This window comes from Protopterus annectens, chromosome 2.part2 (genome assembly GCF_019279795.1).
Source record: "Protopterus annectens isolate FY-2018-M chromosome 2.part2, PAN1.0, whole genome shotgun sequence".
NCBI classification, from domain to species: domain Eukaryota; kingdom Metazoa; phylum Chordata; order Ceratodontiformes; family Protopteridae; genus Protopterus; species Protopterus annectens.
Window position 1 is genome coordinate 1,118,947,347 of NC_056730.1, and position 24,185 is coordinate 1,118,971,531.

The 24,185-nt window shown below is 41.3% G+C and overlaps 1 protein-coding gene across 3 annotated transcripts in view; it reads left to right on the forward strand.

The window, feature by feature from the left end:
• The window catches only part of TJP2 (tight junction protein 2), a 2,224,967-nt gene that overhangs the window by 1,815,800 nt on the left and 384,982 nt on the right, over positions 1-24,185 (forward strand). For all 3 annotated transcript variants that reach the window (XM_044064349.1, XM_044064348.1, XM_044064350.1), the window contains one exon: positions 7,087-7,166. In XM_044064349.1, the coding sequence (XP_043920284.1) occupies positions 7,087-7,166 (80 nt within the window). The remainder of the gene's footprint in view (positions 1-7,086; positions 7,167-24,185) is intronic.

A 24,185-nucleotide genomic window follows, 5' to 3' on the forward strand; every position in this document is an offset into this window, starting at 1 on the left:
AGATTTAGTAGACACTGGCCTACTAAGAACTGGTACTTTCCAGTCCCCTCGAGAGCCGCTCGAGTCAAATCAAGACATTCCAAAGGCTCCAGGTTTCAGTCACAAGGAACTTTTAGAACAAAACAATGGGGTGCCTCTACCTCCAAATCTGGAAACAACATGGCACCTCCCTATGGTAAACAGTCTCAATGATTTCCCTCTACTATCACCAACCACTTACCTTTTAGCTGCCCCTTTGGGGGGGGGAACTGGCACTTCATGCACGAAACTGGCAACTTATTACCCAGAACAAATGGGTTTTAAATATAGTATCCCAGGGATACAGATTAAATTTCCACACGTTACCAATCCCAAATGGATGGCCAGATCTGCCCCCAAATCAGTGGGCAGAGGCCCAGAAACAAGTTCTGTCCCTCATGAACATGGAGGCTATACAACCAGTACCAGAAGAGGAAAAGGGACAAGGTTTCTATTCAAGATCTTTCCTGGTACCCAGAAAAGACAAATCATGGCGTCCAATTCTGGACTTATCCACTCTAAACACATTTCTGGACATTCCAAAATTCAAAATGCTGAATCTTCAACAGTTACTATCTATGCTAGGCAAAGATGCCTGGTTGGTAACTCTAGACTTAAAAGAGGCTTACCTGCATGCATATCCTAATCAGGGAATCTTGCAGAAGATACTGCCGCTTCAAAGCAGGCTACTTGCATTACCAGTTCTCTGCACTGTCCTTTGCTTATCTACTGCGCCCTGGGTCTTCACGAAGTGCCTGGCACCAGTAATTGCATTTTGCAGGCAAAGAAATATTCAAATATATCCATACCTGGATGACTGTCTAATTCAGGCAGAAAACAAGGACATTCTTCTAAAGCACCTGGCATTTGTAAAAAGGGTTCTAACTTGTCTAGGGTACACCATAAACAAAAAGAAATCACAACTGGTACCCTCTCAAAAAATTACATTCCTGGGTGCAAGCTTGAATACAACTGCCCAGATGACTTACCTTATGCCAGAAAAGCAAATTCAATTAGTGACAGTTCAAACAGGTGGCCACAAAAACCCTGCTGTCTGCAAGCCTTGGGGTTCATGGACTTCTGCATTCTTCTAATTCCATATGCAAGACTACGTATGAGGAAACTTCAGTGGTACTTAAAAAGTTTATGGAGTCGACATTGTCACAGCCTGGAAACAATGATTCCTATTATACCTTGCCTGCAACTAGAGTTCCTATGGTGGGCAGAGGCCTGCCACCAAAACAAGGAACTGCCATTTACTCTGCCCCCTGCCTCCCAAACCCTTACTACAGACGCATCAAACTATGCTTGGGGGGGCTCATCTGGCAGGAAAGAGCATTCAGGGCAAATGGAGCCCAAATCAAATGCACCTACATATAGGTTCATAGGTAGGTACTAGGCTCTTGGCCCTAGGGCCTATATAAGCTTAGCCAAATGGTACCCTGGCTTTTGCCACCCAAGAAAATTATTTTCCTGTGCCCCTGTCAAGCAGAGCCACAGACGTGATCCCCGGGATGAATTTCCTATCTCCCATCCAGTCATCAAGATTTTTCTTGAGGAGTGCTAATGAGGAGGTTTGTTTGATATAGATAGGTAGTTTGTTCCAGAGTATGGGAAGTCTCTGAGACAGGAATCTATCCCTCCAGCATGTTATGTTTATTGTGGTGAAAAGGTTTAGGTCCCTAGAGCGTGTAGCTCGGAGGGATTGAGATTTTCTTACGTGGAGCATGTCCAACAGTTCTGGGTTTGACATAGCTTTGTATATTAGGCAGAGATCGCTTCTGAGTAGGCGATATGCGACAGAGTAAAGCTGGAGTTTTTTGAGACTGGTCTGAGTAGGGCATCTGTTTGAGGCCGGTAATCCTCTTTGTGAGAGATTTCTGTGGCCTTTCCAGTTGTTGTAGATGTCTTGTGAGGTACATACCAAAAGGGACGTTGTACTCTATAATGGGTCTAATGAGTGATGAGTAGAGGGGAACAATGACCTCTTTTTTCCTTCTCAATCAGAAAGAGATGCTAGCTGTACAGAATGCACTGACAGCCTTCATCCAGGACAACTAATGATAAAGACAGACAACACCACAGTTATATGGTACATAAACAGGCAGGGGGATACACATTCCTACCCTCCTTTGCAGACTAGCCATGGCATTGTGGAACATGGCCTTGACCTATCAAATACAACTACAAGCTCAATTCCTGCCAGGAAAGCTAAATACTCTGGCAGATGAACTAAGCAGAAATCTTATGGACCCACACGAATGGAAACTGGAACAACAAGTTTTCAACATGTTGGCACGCAAATGGGGGAGCCCAGACATAGATCTTTTTGCCTCACCCCAGACCTATCAGTTGTACAAATTCTGCACAAGAATTCATCACAAAAAAGCTTGGAAAGTGGATGCTCTATCATTCAGCTGGAAAAGCCCATCAGTCTATGCTTTTCCCCCTCTGCCTCTGCTCTCCAAAGTTCTACTAAAAGTCAGACAGGGCAAACCAAAAAGGATTCTGATTGCTCCAGACTGGCCTCGCCAACACTGGTACCCACTCCTGTGCAATGTGTCACACCTTCCTCCGTGGCACCTGCCTCAGACACTTTACCTACTGTCTTAGCAGAACTACCTAATTCTGCACACTCAGCTTCAAACTTTGAATCTTGCAGCTTGGCTATTCAACTAATTTCACCCTTGGCATCCCTCAGCAAACCTGTAATGGATGTCATTTTGGAGGCTAGAAGGCCTAGTACTAGAAAATCTTATGCTGACAAACGGAAAAGATTCTGTGCCTGGAACCAATCACAAGGAATAAGCACAGCAATGCCCAACATTCCTCAGATTCTGCAGTACTTAACTAAGATGCTTCACAAGGGCCTAACTTTTTCTTCCATAAAAATCCATGCCGCTGCCATTTCAGCTCATTACAACACATAACCTCCCCTCTCCTCTCATCCTCTGCTAAAGCAGTATCTCAGAGGGGCCAACAATTTAAGACCTCCCAGGAGAGCACCAACTCCTGCATGGGACCTCAAGTTTGTTTTGGAAAAACTCACTGTCCCTCCTTTTGAGCCAGCTGCTACTGCAGACCTAAAATTTCTCTCCTGGAAAACAGCTTTCCTTTTAGCAGTCACTTCAGCTAGAAGGATTTCAGAATTACAGGCTCTTATGGCAGTGGAGACTTTCATTATTTTTCATCCAGACAGGGTGGCTCTCGGGACCAGTCCATCTTTCATGCCTAAGGTGGTATCCAGTGTGGCTCTTAATCAGACCATTCATCTGCCAACTTTCTTTCCCAAACCACAGAACAAGGGTGAGCGGATTCTGCATTCATTGGATGTACACAGACAACTTAGATTCTACTTAAACAGGACAAAATCTCTAAGAAAATCTGAACAACTATTGGTGGCATTTGCTGCAGGGGCAGAGGGAAAGGCTATTTCAAAGCAGCCTATTTCCAAATGGATAAGCCATTGTATTCATTTCTGCTATATGCACCATGTTAAACATATCCCCAAGGGGATCGGATCTCATTCCACCAGGGCTGCATCTACTTCTGCAGCCTTTCTCAGAGGGGTTCCTACCAGAGACATTCTAGAAGCTGCTACCTGGAGCTCAGTTCATACATTCACCAAACATTACCATTTACCTCTATTCTCTAAATCCAGAGCTGGCTTTGCCACTGCTGTCCTGCAGGGCCTTATAGCTGCTCCTAATGCTGTATAAATCCATCCTCCCAACCATTGCTTTGGTATTCTACCCAAATGTAATGACTGCAACAGTGAAACACGAAGAACATAGCACAGTTGTGTACACTTACCATAAATGTAGATGTTCGAGTGTATTCACTGTTGCAGTCCTGGTTACCCACCCTCCAGCCCCCTGTTTTTCTCTTACTATACCCCTCCTTTCTTTTACTATGCTTAAAAGCCTTTTTGGTGTATTTGCTCTTGTTTGGAGGTATATTTTTTGTTTTTTAAATTATATACATATATATTTTGCTCCCCATTTGGGGGACACCTGACATCTGGGGTAAGAAAAACTGATGTAATGGCGTCGGCTGCATGTTTTATACCCCTGGCGACCTGACGTCATGGAAGAAGGGACAGCAACTGACGCAGGACCAAGACTTTGTTAATTAGGCCGACTGAGGGAAACTTGCCAGCAGATTACCCAAATGTAATGACTGCAGAAGTGAATACACTCAAACATCTACATTTATGGTAAGTGTACATAACTATACTTTTCTTTTTGTCCTCTGCTGAATCACTTTATAGTAGCTGGCAGAGTGGTTCTGATGTCTTGTTCTTTGCTATTGTGACTACTCTCTTAGCTTCTTTGTTAGTCAACGAGTATTCGTTGTTAGCTTCGTCCAAATTTTCTGCCTCCCACTTTTTCCTGTACTCCTTCTTTCTTTTGATAACTTCCTAGAATTCTACATTCCACCAGCAACTTGTGTTGTGTTACCTTATCTATTCTGTATTCATTCCCACATGCTGTCTTGAGATGCTGTCATTCTTCTTTGACTTCACCTATTCTTCTTCTTCATGAAGTCAGCTTCCAGGTCTTCAGCCTAGTGTCTGTTGACCATAACGTCTTCTCTGACCACTGCTTGCAGCTTATTGTGATAACCAGTGGTTTATACTGTGTACCAGCTGTTTCATTGGGGATGACTTTGCATTCTGTGATTCTACTCCAATGCCCTTTCTTTATTAAGAGGAAGCCTACATGAGTTAAATGTTAATCACTGTTGTATGTGATCTTATGATTGTTTCTCTTGCTGAGCCATGTGATGCCCACCATCAAACCGTGTGCCAGGCAGAAGCCTGAATGACGACCTTTCCTTAATTCCTGTTGCCTCACCCACATGGACCCAGGCCAGCCTCATATCCTGTTCTTATGTCCCAATAGGAGAATTCAGGTCCACCATTATCAAAACAAACTCATGCTGACCTATTTTATTTAGTTGGTCCTGTGGCTGGTGTATGAATTCACTTTTTCCTTGCCACCACAGCCCTGCAGTGGGCCACAGGCTGTGATTGTGAATACTACCTTATATTTACACCGGAGTCTGATTGCCTTGAGTCTGTGACTATAATTTTGATGACATGCCTCACTGTCTTCAGAAGACTTCCCCCACAACAATCCCACACCATTTCTCTTCCATGTTCCACGTAGGTAGAAGCATGTTGATCCCAAACCAAGTGGCTTTGTTGCACTGCCCTTCCATCTGGATACATAGGATGCCCAGTTTTCTACTTACCATTATGTCATCTACTCCCAAGCTGTGTGCCGTCAGTCAACCTTTGTTTAGTGTAGCAATCCTTCATTCATGTTTGGTAGGTTTATACTCAACCGATCTCTCCCAGGTAACCCAGGCTGGCAAACTCTACATGGGCCAGTCAGCATCTTTGGACTTTATGACAGGCACACTCTGGCTGGTAGAAGCACGTTGACCCCTGCTTTTAGTTAGCATGGGTCCCTGGCATAGGTAAGAGTAGGTCAGGTTACTGGCAAATACCCATACCTATTTTTGGTGGCATTACTCAAAATGACCACTTTACTTTGAGACATTTTTTACACCATTGATTGGCTAGCTCTGACACAGTGCACAGTCTGTGAGTCGTGTTTTGCTATCGGGCAGATGCTGTGCACCACAGTTGATGCCTAAAGTGGTTAGTCGGCACAGTCATCTTTACCCATTAGGCACCACTTGCAGCCTGTGCTGCTGCCCACAATTCCAGAACTGTTATGCTTTCAAAAGACCATGGAATGACTTGAACTGTAATACTCTGATTTTAAGTTGGATGCCTCCTTAACCATTTTGCCACTTGGCCAACTTATTCATTGGCCATGTGGCTATTAGTCTTGCTACCATCACAAAAATATTCTGTTTTAATAATGTTTTTGTTTTATATTTGTCCAATATTAAATTTATTTCCTTAGATCTCCACTTATTTCTTTCACTTCTGTAAACTATTTCAGTCTGTTACTGGGGCTGTTTTATTTTTACCCTTACCATGCTTATTAACTTCCCAAACACAGTTATTTACAATTTGACACAACTGTCATCAGTTCTGCAAATATTTTGCTTTACTTGATATAAAAAAGGGCAATGCATGCATTGCATCCATCCTTCCCTGTCAGGGGATTGTGGCTAAAAAAATCTGAGGAGAATGTACAACAGCTGACCATACAAGAGGAAGCCATGCAGATCCATTTGAAAGTATATACTGTCATAGGCCTTCATTGGCATATGTAGCAAAGGTAAGAAGCTGCTGCTTTTGCCATATCAAGCTGGAAGGAGAGTCAACGTTAGTCAAGATAAGCCAAATGTTACTGTAAACTGCTAGAGTAACAGCATCTCTAAGAGCTAGTTATGGTAAATATACTTACCCACAGTCATACTTTGGGGTGGAGATATGCAAGACTAATGATTGTGTGAAATCTGTCTTTAACATTCATCCCCACCTCAAAAGTACTTTCATGTGGAAGTTTCACTGTAAGTGAAGCATATTTGATGTAAATACTGTGTGTAGCTTATTCAGATGTCATTGGTATGCTTGGTAGTTTTCAGACATGTATCAACTGATGCTTTTTTTTTAATAGCTTACTGTATTTTTACATGATTATGGTATGATTGATGGTCACATTTCATCAGAAAGCTGTTTCTATAAAACGACAAATGATGATAATGATAAATGAAAGCCCTGGATGATGTATGTTGGGGGGGGGGGGTGCAAGCCCTGTGTTGGTAACATTTTTTCCTGCATACTCCTTGCTTAATGTATATAAACTTGGAGGTCAGAAAATGTTTGAATAGTGTAAAAGATTTATCTGAAATAGGCGTCCGATGAAATGCATCTCAGTCAAGTAATAAATATCTGCACACATTGTGTCCACTAGATTGTGGGTGTCATTAGGCTATGTAAGATTGTACCTTGCTTTTGTAGAGTTGCTGTTACTCAAATGATTCCTTAGACCTATTCACATTCCAATTTTTCAAATATAAATTACAAGTTAATTTTTAAAACTTTTGTACTGCCACTACATTAGTTATTATGTGTAATTACAGAGACGGAGCCCAGGGATGCAGGCTCGGAAAAGCCAACTGGTGTTGTGCGTTTGAACACTGTGAGACAAATTATAGAGCAGGTAAGTTATTTACTTTTTTGTGTCATATAAATGTGCATATTAGTAGCTGATACAACTAAAAGTATAAAGCTGTGTTTAATTCACATTGAGTGGTCAGCTCTTTTCTGGTAATGCTACTACAATTACTGTGCATACCACAGTTTAGGAAAGTAATATGGACTGTCTGCTAATAAGCTGTTTATTGTTAGCTGTTGTTGTTTAGGCTTTGCTAGTACTGCTAAGGGAAGCTTAATACTGAAATGTTATGTCTGAGACATGTAAACAGCATGGAGTGCAGTGTGTGGAATGTGTTCATTGTGAGATTAATGAAGACTTTTCACTGTATTTGCTTTACATCTCTATCCTTTTCTAGAGTCTGGAAGGGATGATATTTTTTCTGTTAAATGTTTTACTTCCTTTGGCCAGTTTTCAGATGTTCACTTGGTTAAATTTTAGTGTGAACAGGAAGAAAGTGGAAGTTCATCGTTTGGGCAGGTGATGACTTGTGATCTGTTAGACCCAGAAGATGAAAGCAGCACATCATGTAGAGATGCAGATGGGGCATTATCCCTCCTACCAAATAAACACGTTCTACCATAACTGTTTGTCTGTTGCCCTTCTGTTCTTTTTACTCAGATTTACAGTCATTAGGTATATACTCTCCATGTATGTGCTGAATTTCTTCGTTTATGTTTGTCAGTCTTGCATGTTTTAGAAAGGTGAAATGTTTTCCAAGATGGACTATGTGGCCTTCAAGTCCTGTAGTGAAGAGTTTTGAATTGCATATTTAAGGTTTTTTTGTGTTCACAGTAGTTAGCCATTTTTTGATGACCCTTTGAGGATATGGATGTTTTCCTTTCATATGCAGAACTACTTATAATTCTATATTTGCTTTGTAGATGAATTCACCGACTGCAGCATTGTGAAAAGTGAACTTGTTGCCCAGTCTTAGTTATAATGTACACTGTGACCTCTTTCACGTACTTCAACTTTCTGTGCAGTTTAACTCTTGTATCTGTTTCATTGGTACTACTACTTACAGTCTCTAGAAATGTCATCACAGCAACACTCATATGAATGACAAGATCGCAGCTAATAAATTATTTTTCAAGTGGGGGTGAACACTGTGGAAAGATAAGTCTCTCTCTTCCTTTCCAGAACTGAGTGTACGGATAAAGCTTGGTTTGTCCCACACTGTGGGCATTTTGATCTGCATTTTAAGGTTCCAGGAGTGGTCAAAAAGAGCTGACATTTGAAGAGTTAAATATTGCTTTGACCAAACTTTTCAAACTCTTTCTAGTTCTGTTTCATAGAATTTGTTGTCCGCTTTCTGATGGTCAGCCACGTAAAGGATTTCCTGCGAATCTGACAGCACAGCATACATAAGCTGTTCAAGCGAATTGTTTACCTCAAGGCAATTTATTTTGTGGCTCCTTCCAAACCGTTATGTAGCTGTTCTCAATTAAACAGAAAATAATACTTTTATCAGTATCTGTCCAGCTTTTTAATTATGTGCAGTAATGCCTTTGGTGTCAGCTATACATTAATTGTGCACCAAACACTACCTTGCCCTTTTCCCTACCCCATCATAGAGGAAAGTTGCCATTAAAAGAGTTGTGTCCTTCCCTCTTTAGCTGTTAACAATAGAAAATGAAATTAATTAATCAGTTCTGGTCAGCCATTTGAAAAAGTTTCACTGTGGTAATGAACTGATCTTGTACTAAAACTAATTTAATGCCTCGCTTTTATAGTGTTAAGGAAAGCAACATGCAGCTATCATACCTTCTTAATTTATACATAGGTGCAGGGACGCCTTATGATACTGGCTGCTGGGCTGCAACCCCCTCCCTAATTAAAAAAAAGACAGAGGGAGAAATATTCAGAAAGCTGAGTGTTTACTTTGAATTCCAAAGAGCTCCAAATTAAAAGCAAAAAAAAAAAAAAAAAAAAAACCCTCCAAATTAAAAAAAAAAAGCACATTTCATTTGCTGGCTGTTTTGAAAAATGCTCAGTTTGGGGTTTCGCAAATTCAGTCCCACCAATCAACACAGCTGTTAAGGACATCAGAAATATGTACCTCAACAAGCTTTTCTACTTGACTGCTGCAGGAAAGAGCGAGGTGCCCTTTCTATTGGCTCAGGTTGCCACAGGTGACTGAGACAGCCCGAGAGTGAAAGAGAAAGAAAGGCTTAGTGTATGTCGCCTGTACAGGACAGTGGGAATAAATTTGCAAGTGCTTGTTTTATTTAACTGTGTGTATGTGAATGTGAGCATATCTCTTAACTGTCCCTGATTGCTACATTATTTTGCTTTTTAACTTGAAAATATTTTATTTATTGGTAAATCGCTGAGAATTGCAGTAGTTTAATAAAGCCAGATATTAGGTCATCATACTTATTGTTCAGAAAATGCATGTTGACAAAAATCTCTTGCTCTGTTAACCTTTTAATTGAATAATTATGACTATATTTAAAACTTGTGTTTGATCATTGGTCTTTACCCCTTCATTATTGTTGGCTTTGTCTAGAATTATTGAACAAAGAAGTAGAAAGGTATAGCTGGTGGGGGGTGGGGGCATAGTCGGTCTGAACTGTCTCTGATTTTTTACTCCTATTTTGTTCCGTTTGTTGTAGAATTTGTGGTGGTCTGGCAAGTCAGTGTGGATTGCAGTTACTAAACAATGATAGACATTTGGGTTTCAGATTCAATAGCCTTCAAAGCAAGCCTTTCATTCTAACAACTTTCCAAGTATATAAAGGCAATATCTGTCCCTGATTTTGGTCTTTTGTCCTTCAATATATTTTTAGATTTCTCAGTGATTCTTGAACTAAAATGTTGAGAGGTATTTGGTTGCAGTGGGTTGAACACTGTATTCTAACAGTAGTGACTCGAGAAAATAACTTCCTGTGTGTCAGTTATTTAAATAGTCATTTATTGGATCACAATTAAACATCTAAAGTTTACAGCTGCAGTCATGCAAGTGGCTGTAATTGGTGTTCACAGTGTGTGTGTGTGTGTGTTGAAGGGGAGTAGATGCTCTCAACTATCCATGATTTTGCAGAATGTTTCTAATTTATTGCTTCCAATATTATTGTCTGTAACTCAGAACGTTTTTTTTTCTAGCAAACCAGTAAGGTTGCAGTCCATAAATAATGATGACCAGCATTTGAGGTTCAAACTTAGTGGCCTTCAAAAAGTGTTGATGCAAAACCTGTTTGGTATTCTAGCAAGTTTCTTCATATATAAAGGTAGTACCTCTCCTTGATCTTTGTCATTTGTCCACCATTATTTTTTAGCTTTCTCTTTGTTTCTTGAGCTAAGCAGTTGAGACATATGTGGAAGGGAGAGGACTTGCAGTGGGGTTGCACACTGTATTCTAATTCTGTCAGCAGTGAGCTGAGAAGATAAATGGCTGTGCGGCAGTTATTCATTCATTGACTACAATCAAACAGCTAAAGTGTATAATCTCAATCATAGAGTGGCTGTAAATGATGGTCACATCAGTGTGTGTGTGTGTGTGTATGTGAATGTAGTGAGGGTTAAAATTACTGCAGACAATTATTATTTTTATTTGATTACATTTTGATATCTGAGGTGTTTGCATTTAATGTTGGCTTTAATTGCTGGCTGCAGGAGCTGTCAGTAGAAGAAAATGATTGACACTGTCATCATTTATTTAGTTTAACCAGTCATTACTCTAGCTCTGTAGTGGTAGTACACATTTTTATGAAGGCAGCTGGAGTGCTTTACTGAGTCTACTTTAACACATTCAAATTTACAAAGTTCGCAATCAATAAACTGGTTGCAACTGATGAGTACGAGGCTCGTCTCTGATGGAAATGACTGTGTGGCAAAGGTATTGCAGTAGATTTTTCTTTTTCCACATTCAGGTGGCAGTACTGTACTTAATAAGTGGCCCTCTATGGTGGACAGGATGTGTGCGATAGCAGCTGACCATTGGCAGAGTATTGCAGAAAGCAGTGTTGCTATCTAACACAAGTCGGTTCTCTGGTTGAGATTTTGGCTGTGATGCCTTCTTTGTGGAGTCTGCATGTACTTCCACTCATGTTTTTATCCACATCCTTTGGTTTCTTCAGCCAGACTCTCAACTGTATAACTTGTGCCTCTGTCCATTTGTGCTTTTAATTTCATGCCAGTCTTAACACCAGTGGGGTACACATAAGTTAACTATCCTTTTTGTCTGTTTGTTTGGAGAGGTAGGAAGGCAAACAACATTCCCAGATATGATCTATATATCCTTGCAAGAATTTGTCTTCTCAGTAAGTTGGTAATGTTGGCTTTGAACATTATGCTTTAGTCACAACTCATTTTTCCTTGAAGGAAACATGAAATGAAATTTCCTTACTTGAGAGTTTTTTGTTTAAGCCATCAGTACAACAAAAAGTTGTTTAAAAGACTGTAAGATGCACTTTAGAGCATCTAGAAACTTCTCGGGCTAAATGCAGTTGCTTCTTCCAAACTTGTTGCATTGAAGTTTTGACCTTTTGTGCTGTTTATAGCATGAGGAGGAGCTAAAAAGTAAGACAAAGTGTGAAAAAACAAGAAGTAATCTGGATGGTGTGGGGCCGAAATGGAGGGGTCAGGAGAGAGGCACTGAGGAGGTGCAGGGGGGTCTAGTGTCCAATAGCAGACCCCATGGACCCTTTCTCTAGGGCTGCCAATGTCAGTGGTCTCTGGCTGACTAAATTTGCAGATGATTGCAAATTAGGAGCTGTCATTGAATCTCACCCTGACACAAATGTTCTCCAGTAGGGGCTGACACAGACAAACAACTGGTGTCAGAGCCGTAGACAACAACTAAATGCCAAGAAATGCATAATAGTTTCCTTTGGTAAGTCATCCATCTCTGGTAACTATCATATTGACAACACACCCCTTAGAGTTGACCCAGTAGTCTGGGACTTAGGGACACACACAGATAGTAATGTAGCCTTTGATCTTCACGTGTCTACAGTGGTGAGGAAATCATTCTATGTTGTGCAACTTATAAACAAAGATATGGCATCTAAGTCCAAGGAAGTCATTGTTCCACTGTATTCGGCAGTCATCAGACCCATCATTGAATACAATGCCTCCTTTGGTATGTATCTAACCAGGAATATTCAACAATTGGAACATCTACAGAGGTTCCTCACTAAATGAATAAAGGGCTTAAGTAATATGTCCTATGCAGACCACCTCAAGGCTCTATCCCTGTATTTCCTATAGGCTTCTGAGGGGAGATCTATGCCTGGCATATAGGGCATTGTCAGACCCTACTCTGATAGACCTCCTGCATATCCACAAAACAACCAGCACCAGAATTACCTGTTCTAAAGACTTAAACACTGCCTGTGATATAAATAGGACCTGCTGGAGAGATAGGTATGTATCCCAGAGACTAACCCATCTATAGAACAGGCTTCCCATCCATGTGAAGCAAAGTTGATCCCTAACCCATTTCAAGTGCAGCCTGGACAATTGGATGGGAAACTGGAAATTCATCACTGGTTTGGCACGTATGTCTCTAATGGACACAGGTAACCTGTAAATGATTCATCTCCCAGGTCTCTGCTTACACTTATCAAGGGTATCAGAACTTGTCAGAGATTTGGGATACATGGCTAGGCTTAAAAAGGCCCTTGCGGTCATTAGCCTAGTATACACCCATGTCCTAATTATGTTGCAAAAGAGATTGAGATCCCTTGAATGGGCATTCCTTCTACCGTTGTACTTGGAAATGTGCAGTAAGTCTGACAGGATAGGGTCTGTTGGGTATATGTATGCGAGGCAGAGGTTGCCTGCTTTTCACTTGCTTTTATTGTAGGATATTGACATACACCTGTGAATGGTTTAACTTAGGCATACAAACGTATGCATTTGTATTATCCAGGACAAAAAGGCTACAACAGCAGCAAACAGCCTGCACCCCAATGTATGTATGGGGTCTATATTATAATCTCGACTGTTTAATTGATCGAATGCATAAACATTGAACTTTATGCATCAAACCATTCAACAATCAAAATTTTATTAAAAAATTAAAAACAAAAAACACCCCCACTACTTAAATATACCAACTCCAAGATTGCACTACAGTGCAGGAAAGGGAAATCTTCCCTTTCCGCACCATACTACATTAAAGTGCAATCTTAAAGTTGGTATATTTAAGTAATGGGGGGTGCAGGGGGGCTGCTTCCCTGCTTAAACCCGTTAGGGTAAGCATGTGAAGTTTTAATTTTTTTTTTATTTTCGAAGTTACGGAACTTTGATAATATGGTGTCGACCATATTGTATTCGATGTTCCATAACTTCAAGATTATAATATAGACCCGTATGTATGTGCTCATAAACTGTGTACATACCACTCGGCTGTCCTGAATCTGGCAGAATGTTCAGACGTTTGTCTCATATTTTTAGTTTGTTCCTCATGAAATGTGCTTTTTTTTGGCAAATCAGTGAGGACTGAAATCACTAAATGATAGAGATTTCAGGTTTAGACTTCATATCCTTCAGAAAATGCATGTTAACTGAAGCTCTAATACTCTTAGCAACTTTCTAAGTTTATAAGAGCAAGATTTAAAATCTGACCCTGTTTTTGGCTCTTTGTCCCAGTTGTTGCTTGGCTTTGTCCAGATTTCTTGCTGTAAGAGGTTGAAAGGTATGGGTGTGTTTGTGATTGGCATGTAAGTGTCTGTGTGCCACACGGTGGTGGGAATCACAAATATTTTGCAGAATTGCCATAGATATATTATGTTCACAAGTTTCATTGCTCGACAGTACATTAGCACAATGAGTCAGAAAATTACTAAAATTAGTTGGTCACCAGTGACTGATAGTGGCACCATGCACATGATGCAGTCTGATGATAGGGTGGTACTCTTAAACAATGCTAAAAGTAGAAGGTACAGTGACATCAACTGCAGCTGAGGTGTCTTTGGAGGGGCAGGATGAATCTCTGGTCTCACCTGTGTTCAGTAAAGGTCATACTGTCCATATTAACCTTACTCCTCCTAGACAGGTGTCACCCCATAGATGGCCTTGAATGGCTGCAATGCCTCCAAGATCTGTGCATCCAGCATAAATGAGAGGCATGTTAGAGTTGCCACTGCCACCCTGTCTCCAAGGCTTTCACAGATCTCAGGTCACCTTTTGGTATTAACTAGCGGATGTGCGACTCTGTGATCCAGGCATAGGTAGCCAGTACTTAACATTATGACAGTGTGCTGGGTAGCCTGGACAAGGACCTGCAATTACATCATGGACTGCAGGGTACAATGCAGTGCTTGCAGAATGAGATGGCTTATAGAGACCAAAAGCAGATACATCTGTTAAGGGTATTGGTGGCCTAGTTGGCAGCCACTGATGCATACTTGTGGATGAAGGCAACAGGCATCTGTGGCCATGCTAATGGATGTATTGTGCATTGCATGATCGCATACCAGTCTTATGCAGATGGCACATACTTCCAGCAATGGCTTTACTGGCCATAATGCCATGGCTGCCCCCGCCCCTGAGAAATTGCCAGTGGTCTTACAGCTTTACTGTTGGCACAGCTTACTAGGTCAGCCAGTAAGGGACCCAAAGGTCAATCCCATCATGCTCACTTGTAGCTGAACTGTAGACAACACCTACCCGCACCTATTCACTGGGTCATAGAAACCAGCATTGTATTGCAGCATGGGTGGGGGCTCATATTACAATATTACATCCAGCCAGTGTTCCACCTATAGACACTTCACTCTACTCCCTGACTCCCCATCATCATAGTCATAGCTATTGCATTCTCCACCCAGTAACTCCTCCAGCTATTCTAGCATTGCTGTTCCTTGTCACTATGCCGTACCCCACCTGTGCAAATGATGATGATTCAGCCCTGCCCACCTCACTGGCTTGTCTGGATATGGTAATGCCTGATGCAGTATGTGTGTAGTCCATGCACTGTAGTGCATTACTTGGATGTATTACTATATGTATCAATGTTGTTGTTTTGTCTTGTCACAGACCACAGCTGTAGATCAGACACTTCCTTATTGCTAGTGTCCCAATATATTGCACCCTCTCCTTGCAAAATGTTATAAAAGGGAACTGTAAATGTTTAAAAGGTAATAAAGATATAGTGGGAAATATTGGTAAAGGACCACTTTTTCTTCATAAAACACTGATGAATTTTAAGCAATTATTTGAAGGTAATAAAAATAAAATTGAAAAGGAAAAAGTAAGGATAATTAAATGTGGATATATTGTAAGCAGTGTTCATTTAATAACAAAGATAAATGTATTATTCTAAATAGTAGATTGAGTTTGATTAGATGCGGAAATTGTGGCTCTGCAGATATCTATTTAACCAAGATGTTCAGGATGTGAAGGGTTTTATGTGGGAAAGGCAGAGAGGCCATTGAGAGAAAGTACCTATGAACATGGCTGTGATATTAAAAAATGAACTACAAAAACTCTTTGGCTAAACATGCAAAGTGCTGTAAGGAATTAAAAAAAAAACACAGTTGGGATTAATAGATATTGTTGCAAAAAAGCCCTAGGGGTAGATGAATGGGAGAATTCAGTAGAGTATAAAGAGTTGCTCTAAAAGTTAAAGTTAGACACAGGGAGTTCCAGGGTTAAATGAGAACTTATCCTTACGTCCAGTTTTGAAACTTAGAACAACTAAATTGTGAGCATTTTTATTCAGTTGTTAGGGAATTCTAAGGTTGTGTGAGTGTGTGTTTTTATGATTAGTTTCCAAATGTGAAACAGCCTAATGATGGAACAAAATTATTTTTATCATCTTACCTTACAGCCTACCTTGATCTGGCCAAGACCTTTGATACCATTCCCCACTCAGGAATCATAGAAAAACTCACTAAGCTAGGCATCAACCCCTATATCACTAGGTGAGTTGCAAACTGGCTTACAGATAGAACCCACAGTGTGAAAGTAGCTGACTCCAAGTCAGACTGCCGACCAGTCACAAAAGGAGTCCCTCAGGGATCGGTCCTGGGTCCTCTCCTGTTTGGTATCTACTTCTCAGAAGTCCAGGTCAACACGAAGGGACTCTGGCTGACAAAGTTCGCAGACTATTGCAAGTTGGGAGCCATTAGTAACTCCCCGAGTGATGTTGGCATCCTACAGAAAGGCCTCTCTGAGACCAACGACTGGTGTCAGAGCCGTGGCCTTAAGCTCAATGCCAAAAAATGTGTCATCATCCCCTTTGAGGAAAAACCCAGTTCCCATGAATTACCACATAGAAGGTAGTCCACTGAACACAGAAGGCATTATAAGAGATCTGGGAACACAGGTTGACAGCAACCTCTCTTTTGACCACCACATTCCCACTGTGGTCAGAAAGTCCTTCTAAGTGGCATATCTCATTACTAAGGGTTTTGCTTCCAGGAAGAAAGAGATCATTGTCTCCCTCTACTCTTCTCTCATTAGGCCAGTCATCGAGTACAATGCCCCATTTGGCATGTACCTTACTAGACACCTGCAACAACTGGAGAGGCCGCAAAAGTACCTCACAAAGAGGATCCTAGGCCTTAAACACTTGTCCTATATGGACAGACTCATAAAACTCCAACTATTCTGTTTCTTATTGCTTACTTAGAGGCGATCTCTGCGTGACTTACAAAGCCATGTCTGAATACTAGAAAAAGGAAATTGGCCTAAACTAACTGTATTTGAATTATTGAGTATTATAAAAGTAATAAAAGAAGTGGAAGAGAGATCTTTAGGAAAAGTGAAGGAACAAATTACATAAAAATAAATGGAAGTTATAGGAACAATATATACAGAATAATGTTCAAGAAGAAGAGTGAGTTTTAAGGGAAGGCAGGAATCCAACATTTTTAGTCAAAATTGAATAAAGGTGGTTATGTATCCCAGTGAATGAAAGTAATAATGATGATGCTGCTCATTATTACAGCTCACCTAATTAAATATAAGCCCTTGTTTAACCCACTACATAGCCAGCTATCTCACAGACAGAGCCCATGTTATAGGTAAGTGTGCCACCAGATCTCAAAGAGGCTTTCACCACTGAAACTGGAGCTATTTTTTCTTTAGTTTATACAACTCAGGTATGTAAGCTGATATCAAGGGTATGTGGTTAATAAAGTTTCTGATGACTGCAGATTCTGTTAAACTCTCTTGCTTATGCTGACATCCTACAAAAAATCCTAAACTAACCTGGTGTCATGACCATGCTGAGGACCTAATGTTTTTTTTTTTTTTATTGCAGTATTTTTACTAGTATTACCCAAACCTGTTAACAGGGATAGTTGTCTTCAAAGTAAGTCCATACCCATGGAATAAACAGATTTTAAAAAGTTCATTTACAGGCTTGCTGTTCTTGAACTGTTTGTAAGTTTCTGTGAGGCCTTTTTTTGCTTGGGCTAAAAGAAAGTCTCTCTGTTGATCAGTGGCAGTGAAAAACATTGAGCAGGCTGCCTGCCCCTGTGGGAGTGGTTACTGACTTGAAACTGAAGTTTTATTGGCCATTTTGGGTCAATTCCAAAACTCCTTTATCTTCATCTCTTAAAACCCTCTTTTGCGCATTTTTGAGCATAGCGCAACAACAGGCAGCGCCACCTAATTGGGTTTAAACTATTCCTGGCTCCACAAAGTCTGCTCTTCACTTTTTCCCTTAGAACTGCTCTATCTCTCAATTTAAACACCATATTCTCATCCTAAGGCCCTTCACTGGTCCAATTAAGTAATCCTACAAGTTAGCACTATTAAACCATAAGCACTACTTACTCTTATACTCTCTACGATTACCCTGTCCTCTATTGGTCCATCTTAAATTCAGTTTCCCTGTTACTCTAACATGTCCAAAGGTCAGTCAATGGTTTCCTCTCCAGTCCAGCTGGTGAATCTGGGAATTTTGAGGCAATGTTACAACTGTCTCCTGTACACGGACAAGCCTCTCCTCCTCCAAACAGGTTCAAATATATGTGAGAGATGCAACTGTTTAGCCAAACTGGAGGCTGAGCTCTCTCATCTCAAAACTGGTGTAACCAGTCAGGAGGAGAAGGTAACCTCACACAACACAATTCCGGTATCACATAGTCCCACCACATCAGCGAACCAAACACATAAATACACAAAAACATACTCGGAGGCTCTAAATAAAAGTCTACCTAAGCAACAGAGACCTCCAAAGCAGACATCCAAGCAAACGCTACCTCAAAACAAAGCACACACAACACATAACCCACAAAGTCAGTGTGCCAAGCAGCCACAGCCCTTAAGGCTGAATAACACACCTGATACTCTTGTTATAGGTGACTCTATTGTCAGACACACTGACGTCCCGCTCACCAGGCTGAATAAAGAGAAGGTCACGGTGAGCTGCCTGTCGGGTGCTAGGATCCGACACATAACGCAAGCACTCAGGTCACTCCAAAGCAAATACAAGTATGACTCAGTCATTGTACATGCTGGTGTGAATGACCTGAGACGTACCTCCCTGGACTACATGAAAAGAGACATAGAGGAGCTCTCTGATCATGTAGCCCAGGCTGGTATGACCCTGACCTTGAGCAGCATCTTACCCTCACCTAGAATGATGCCACAGTACAAAGATAAAATGATCGATTTTAACAATTGGCTAAAATTTTGGTGTCATTCAAAGGGGATCCAGTGTCTGTCAGCCTGGGATGACATGCTCGACAAGCCACGTTGCTTCACTAGGGATGGCTTGCACCTGTCACCACTGGGCTTTCGGATATTGGCAAAGGCTCTTGCCACTCCCATAGTGCCTTTTTTAGGCAAGGCTCAAAAGCCAAACCCACCCCCCATAGACAGCACAAGGAACAAGAAACTAAGGGTAATGCTGCTAAATGCCAGAAGTCTTAACCTCAAGATGCACGCACTCGAAGCTCTCCTCAGTATGGAGAACATCGATATCTGTGCAGTGACAGAAACCTGGTTCAAGGCTCCAGAGAGCACCCCAGCACTACCAAGGCTATACCTCGTATCATGCTTTTCGGCCCCAAATCCCGGACCGAACCACAAAAGGAGGGGGAGTTTCCATATTTATCAAGGATATCCACACCTCCAGGTTAGTGGCATTGCACGAAGTATCGGAGACCATCCATGTGCAACTAACAGTGGGCAAGACTGCTTTTCAGTTTATAGCATCCTACAGACCACCCTCTCAAAGCCAGGAATCCCATTCAGCTTTCCTGAAAACATTGGAGAACATGAAGATCTCTCCGAACACCATTATATTGGGTGACTTCAACTACCCAAACATTGACTGGGAGCACTACTCAAGCCACAGCACCTTAGCCCAAAGATTCCTGGAAATTATAAACTCAAATGCTATGGAACAACTAGTCATCGCTCCCACAAGAGGGGACAACATACTAGACCTGATCATTACCAGCATGGGGACTCTATGCTCCACACCAGAAGTATATCCCTCATTGGTAAGATCAGACCATAAATTAATTTCACTGGATGTCCACATCCCGACCCCACCCCCAGCCCAGAAAACCACAGTGAAAAACTTCTCAAAAGCGAACTTTTCACTTCTCAAAACCGAAGTGGAATCCTTCAAGGCCCCAGGGCCAGTGGAAACTACAGCCCAAACTGCAGAATCCTATATAACCAGGAATGCATGGATCATGCTATCCCAAACAAAACCAAGACCCAATCATCCAAAGGCAGACGTCCAGTCTGGTGGACCCCTGCCATCAATAAACTGTACAACAGAAGGAGGAAGCTACTACATGATAGAGCAAAATCCCTAATAGGGAAGGCATCTCTGATCAGTACTAGCAAAAAATTACGATCCCTCATAAAATCCTCCAAGGCCAGCTTCGAGAGAAAAATTGCACAGGACACCAAAGACAATCATAAGGCTTTTTTCAGTTATGTTAGATACCTGGGATGCAGCTCCCAGACTTGTTCTGAGTTGATTCTAAATGACAAAAAATACACTGAACCCACAGACATCGTCAATATCCTGGTAGACAGGTTCAGTGCAAACTTCTCCCCCCCCCCCCCCCCCAAAAGAGCAAGTATCTATCCCGGCAGAGGGCTGCCTCCCAAACATCTCAGATGCTCAGGTAAAGGCTGCCCTCTCCAAAGCAAAAAACACTGCTTCCATGGGACCAGATGGCGTCCCAGGTTGCGTCCTACATGAACTACAAGAGGAACTAATCCCTCAAATAAAACAGCTATACAATCTCAGTGTCACTACAGGATATGTGCCCACAGAATGGCGTACAGCAACAGTGGTCCCACTCCACAAAGGTGGAGCCTCTACGGACCCTGGAAACTATCGCCCCATAAGCCTGACTAGCTTAGTCTGCAAGGCTATGGAGAGGATCATCATGGAGCTCATAAACAAAGACATTGGGGACCAACAGACACTAGATCCTACGCAGTTCGGCTTTGTCAAGGGCAGATCCTGCCTTTTGAACCTGGTTGACTTCTTTGAAACAGTCACCAAAGCCATAGATGAAGGGAAGGTAGTCCACACAGCCTATCTGGACTTTGCAAAGGCATTTGACACAATACCCCACTCGGGCATCATAGATAAGCCATCCAGCTTAAATATAACCCCCTATGTCACAAGATGGGTCGCAAACTGGCTCAAACAGAACCCACAGAGTGAGAGTTGCTGAAGCCATGTCAGACTCGAAACCGGTCACAAGTGGCATCCCACAGGGTTTTGTCCTGGGACCACTCTTGTTCAGTATATACTTTTCCGAGGTACAGGCAAACGTGGGAGGACTATGGCTCACCAAGTTCGCAGACGACTGCAAACTGGGCGCCATAATCAACTCTCCAGCTGACACAAACATCCTTCAAAAAGGTCTCACAGAGACAGATAACTGGTGCCAGCACCATGGTTTAAAGCTAAATGCCAAAAAATGTATAGTCATACCCTTTGGCAAAAACAATGTGCCCACAAATTACCACATAGGCGGAAACCCATTAAGCACAGAGAAAGTTATTAGGGACCTGGGGACCCAAGTTGATAGCAATCTCTCCTTTGAAAACCACATTGCCAAAGTGGTTAGAAAGACCTTCTACATAGCCCACCTCATCACGAAGGGTTTCACATCTAGATCAAGAGAGGTAATCGTGCCCCTTTATTCATCCCTCATCAGGCCCATAATAGAATACAATGCCCCTTTTGGGATGTACCTTACCTGACACCTGCAGCAATTAGAAAGACCCCAAAAGTATCTCACCAAGAGGATCAAGGGTCTCAAACAGATGCCATATGCTGCTCGGTTAAAAAACTCCAGCTCTACTCAGTTGCATACCGCCTACTTCGAGGCAATCTATGACTGACATACAAAGCTATGTCAAATCCAGAATTAATGGACATGCTCCACCTCAGTAAATCTATATCCCGTAGAGCCACACGGTCGAGGGACTTGAACCTCAGCACAGAAATAAATAGAACCTGCTGGAGGGACAGGTTCATAACCCAGAGGCTCCCTTCGCTCTGGAATAGAATTCCAGTTCATGTGAGGCAGAGCACCTCACTGAATCTCTTCAAGAAGAATCTCGATAAGTGGATGGGGGATCGTAGGTTTGTCCCAGGGATTACTCCCGTGTCACTATTAGACAGAGGCACAGTAAACTAAACCTTAAAAAGGGCACAGTATACTCAAATCAAGGGGTGGCGTAAGCCATACAGAATCGGGCTAGGCTTATAATTGCCCCAGGGCAGATAGCCTAGTATGAACCTATGAACCTATGCCCTAGGGCAGATAGCCTAGTATGACCCTATGAACCACTTCATATCAAAGTAGCTCTCTAGCTGTTCTTAAAACCAGTGTTAGTGAGAGGAATGAGATCTGCAAATTTATCTCCAGGCTGTGTTTCAGACTGTCATAGGTAGAGGAAGCAATTAATGCATTTGGCAATGGCATAACCTGCTAATGGTCAGCTGGACTGGCTGCCTACTGTGATCCTGTGAACTAGTAAAAATGCATATATTTGTTTCTTGGAGTATTTCACATCTGGATTGTTTACTGTGTCATCTGTCAAGGTTTAGTCTATATAAAATATTTATTTGATCTCATTGTATACTAAACTTATAATACATAGAAGTACAGCATTCTGTTAAGCCTGCCTAAAAGGTTTTCATCAAAAGACATCTCTACTCCTTGGGGGGGTTGAACTTTATATGGAGGAACTATTTGTATCTCACTTTAAACCAGCAGATAAGGTGGATTTAAAATTCCTGACATGTGAAATACTTTCTGCCTGCTGTTACCAAGGATTTTAGAGTTACAAGTTGTCATATTTAAACAACCTTAGTTAATATTCAGAATGCAGGGATATAATTCAAGAGAAATTCTTTAATGTCAGAAATTCTTAGCAGGGTCACTCAGTCAATTCATCTGCCAGTCTATTACTCACACTAGCATTTGTGGAATATTGTTTATATTATAAGATGACTAAAGTGCTTGGAAAAAATTAATAACTTTTTATGTCATTCACAAAACTGAAAGTAGGCCTCTGTGCCAGCAACCAGGATCCAACTAAATGATAGGCACCCTGTATTGCTGTATAATAAACTACTGCAAGGCACAGTAAGAACATGCTCTGGGCCAGCAGCTATCTCTGCAACATGTTTCAGAAATTTCTGCACAGGGCATATTAGAAGCTGCCAAATAGTCAAAGGCAAGTTATAAGCACAGCATAACGGTAAGGAATGTTTGTCATGGGTGTGCTGCATGGGATCCTAAAAACTATTCACTGCCTGCATGTTTGCTTAAGCTGCTTAAGATTTTACCCAGATGTTATGATTCACTATTGACACTGACCTTTCCTTGAAGATCTACTGTTATGCATAGTGTCTTCATTGCCTTCTTCAGGGAAAGCCACTGCAACAGTAAAGCTACCTTTGCTCCACCCCCACCCCCAAAAGTGGATAGCTTTATTAGAAATGTTTTATTACATGTTTTATTTAGGCATACACACCTCCTCCACTGTTCAGTTAACTATGCCAAGTCCAAAGGCCATCAAGTGATGGACCAGCTAGCTGACCTTCTCCAATCCACCTGTCTTTTGCCTCTGGGAGAATGGTTAGAATGACAGGGCATCTCAAAGAGGAGCAAGTGAGCTGTTGGGCTCTCTCTTGGACTGAGGACATCTAACTCCACCCTTTGTGGACCAAGTGGGCTGATTGGGTTAAGGCAGAGGAAACATTGGGTTGGATCTCTCAGAGTTAGGGAAAGATAAAAAATAAATAAATAAATAGTCACATATCGTATTTCCGAGCTCTAACTCTTTTGATCTTCTCTGGTGAACCAAGTTTGTTTTAGAAGCTACTGGTGCAGTCATAGTACGTTCTTCAAAAGTAGATCTTTGGAAAGGGTGCCAACAGGAGGGCAGAAAACAATATTGTAGCAATTTATTTTCGAAGAGATAGTAGATTTCTCCAGTCTGGATTTCAGCAAATTCATTGAGTATGTGAAGCCCTGCATCTGGTTTCAGTTCAGCATTTTACTTATTAATTTGCAGCATTTTGCTAGCAGTCTGTTTAGTCTTGTCTCTTTGTTTCTGATGCATTTTATTGACTTTTATCAACTCTTTTTTACTTGAATATTGCTAGCAAATAACACATTTTCATATTTTGACTCAGTAGTATGAAGATTCTATTAAATAATTATTTCTTTTATATGCCTTTGCAAGAATGATTTTGACACAAATTCATCAAAAAATGATTGTGCAATTTTCCCTCTTATGCATATAGTCACAGCTAGCATATGAGGTTCAAATTTTAAGTGCACCATGCTTCCTGTGTACCTCATGGCTATCTTTCTAATTTTTATTACTGCTACAATGCATTTTCACTTTATTTCTTATTTTTGACTTTGTTTCACATTTTATCATTGACACCCCCATGTTTCAGTTAATTCCTACCTGTGCACATATAATTTCACTTACTCTGTACTCATGCACATATTTTTATATAGTCTGCTGTACTTCTCAGCTTCTCTTAATAGCTTGCCATATGTTTGACCATTTGTTGTACCACATACTATTTTTATCTCTTATTATTAGATC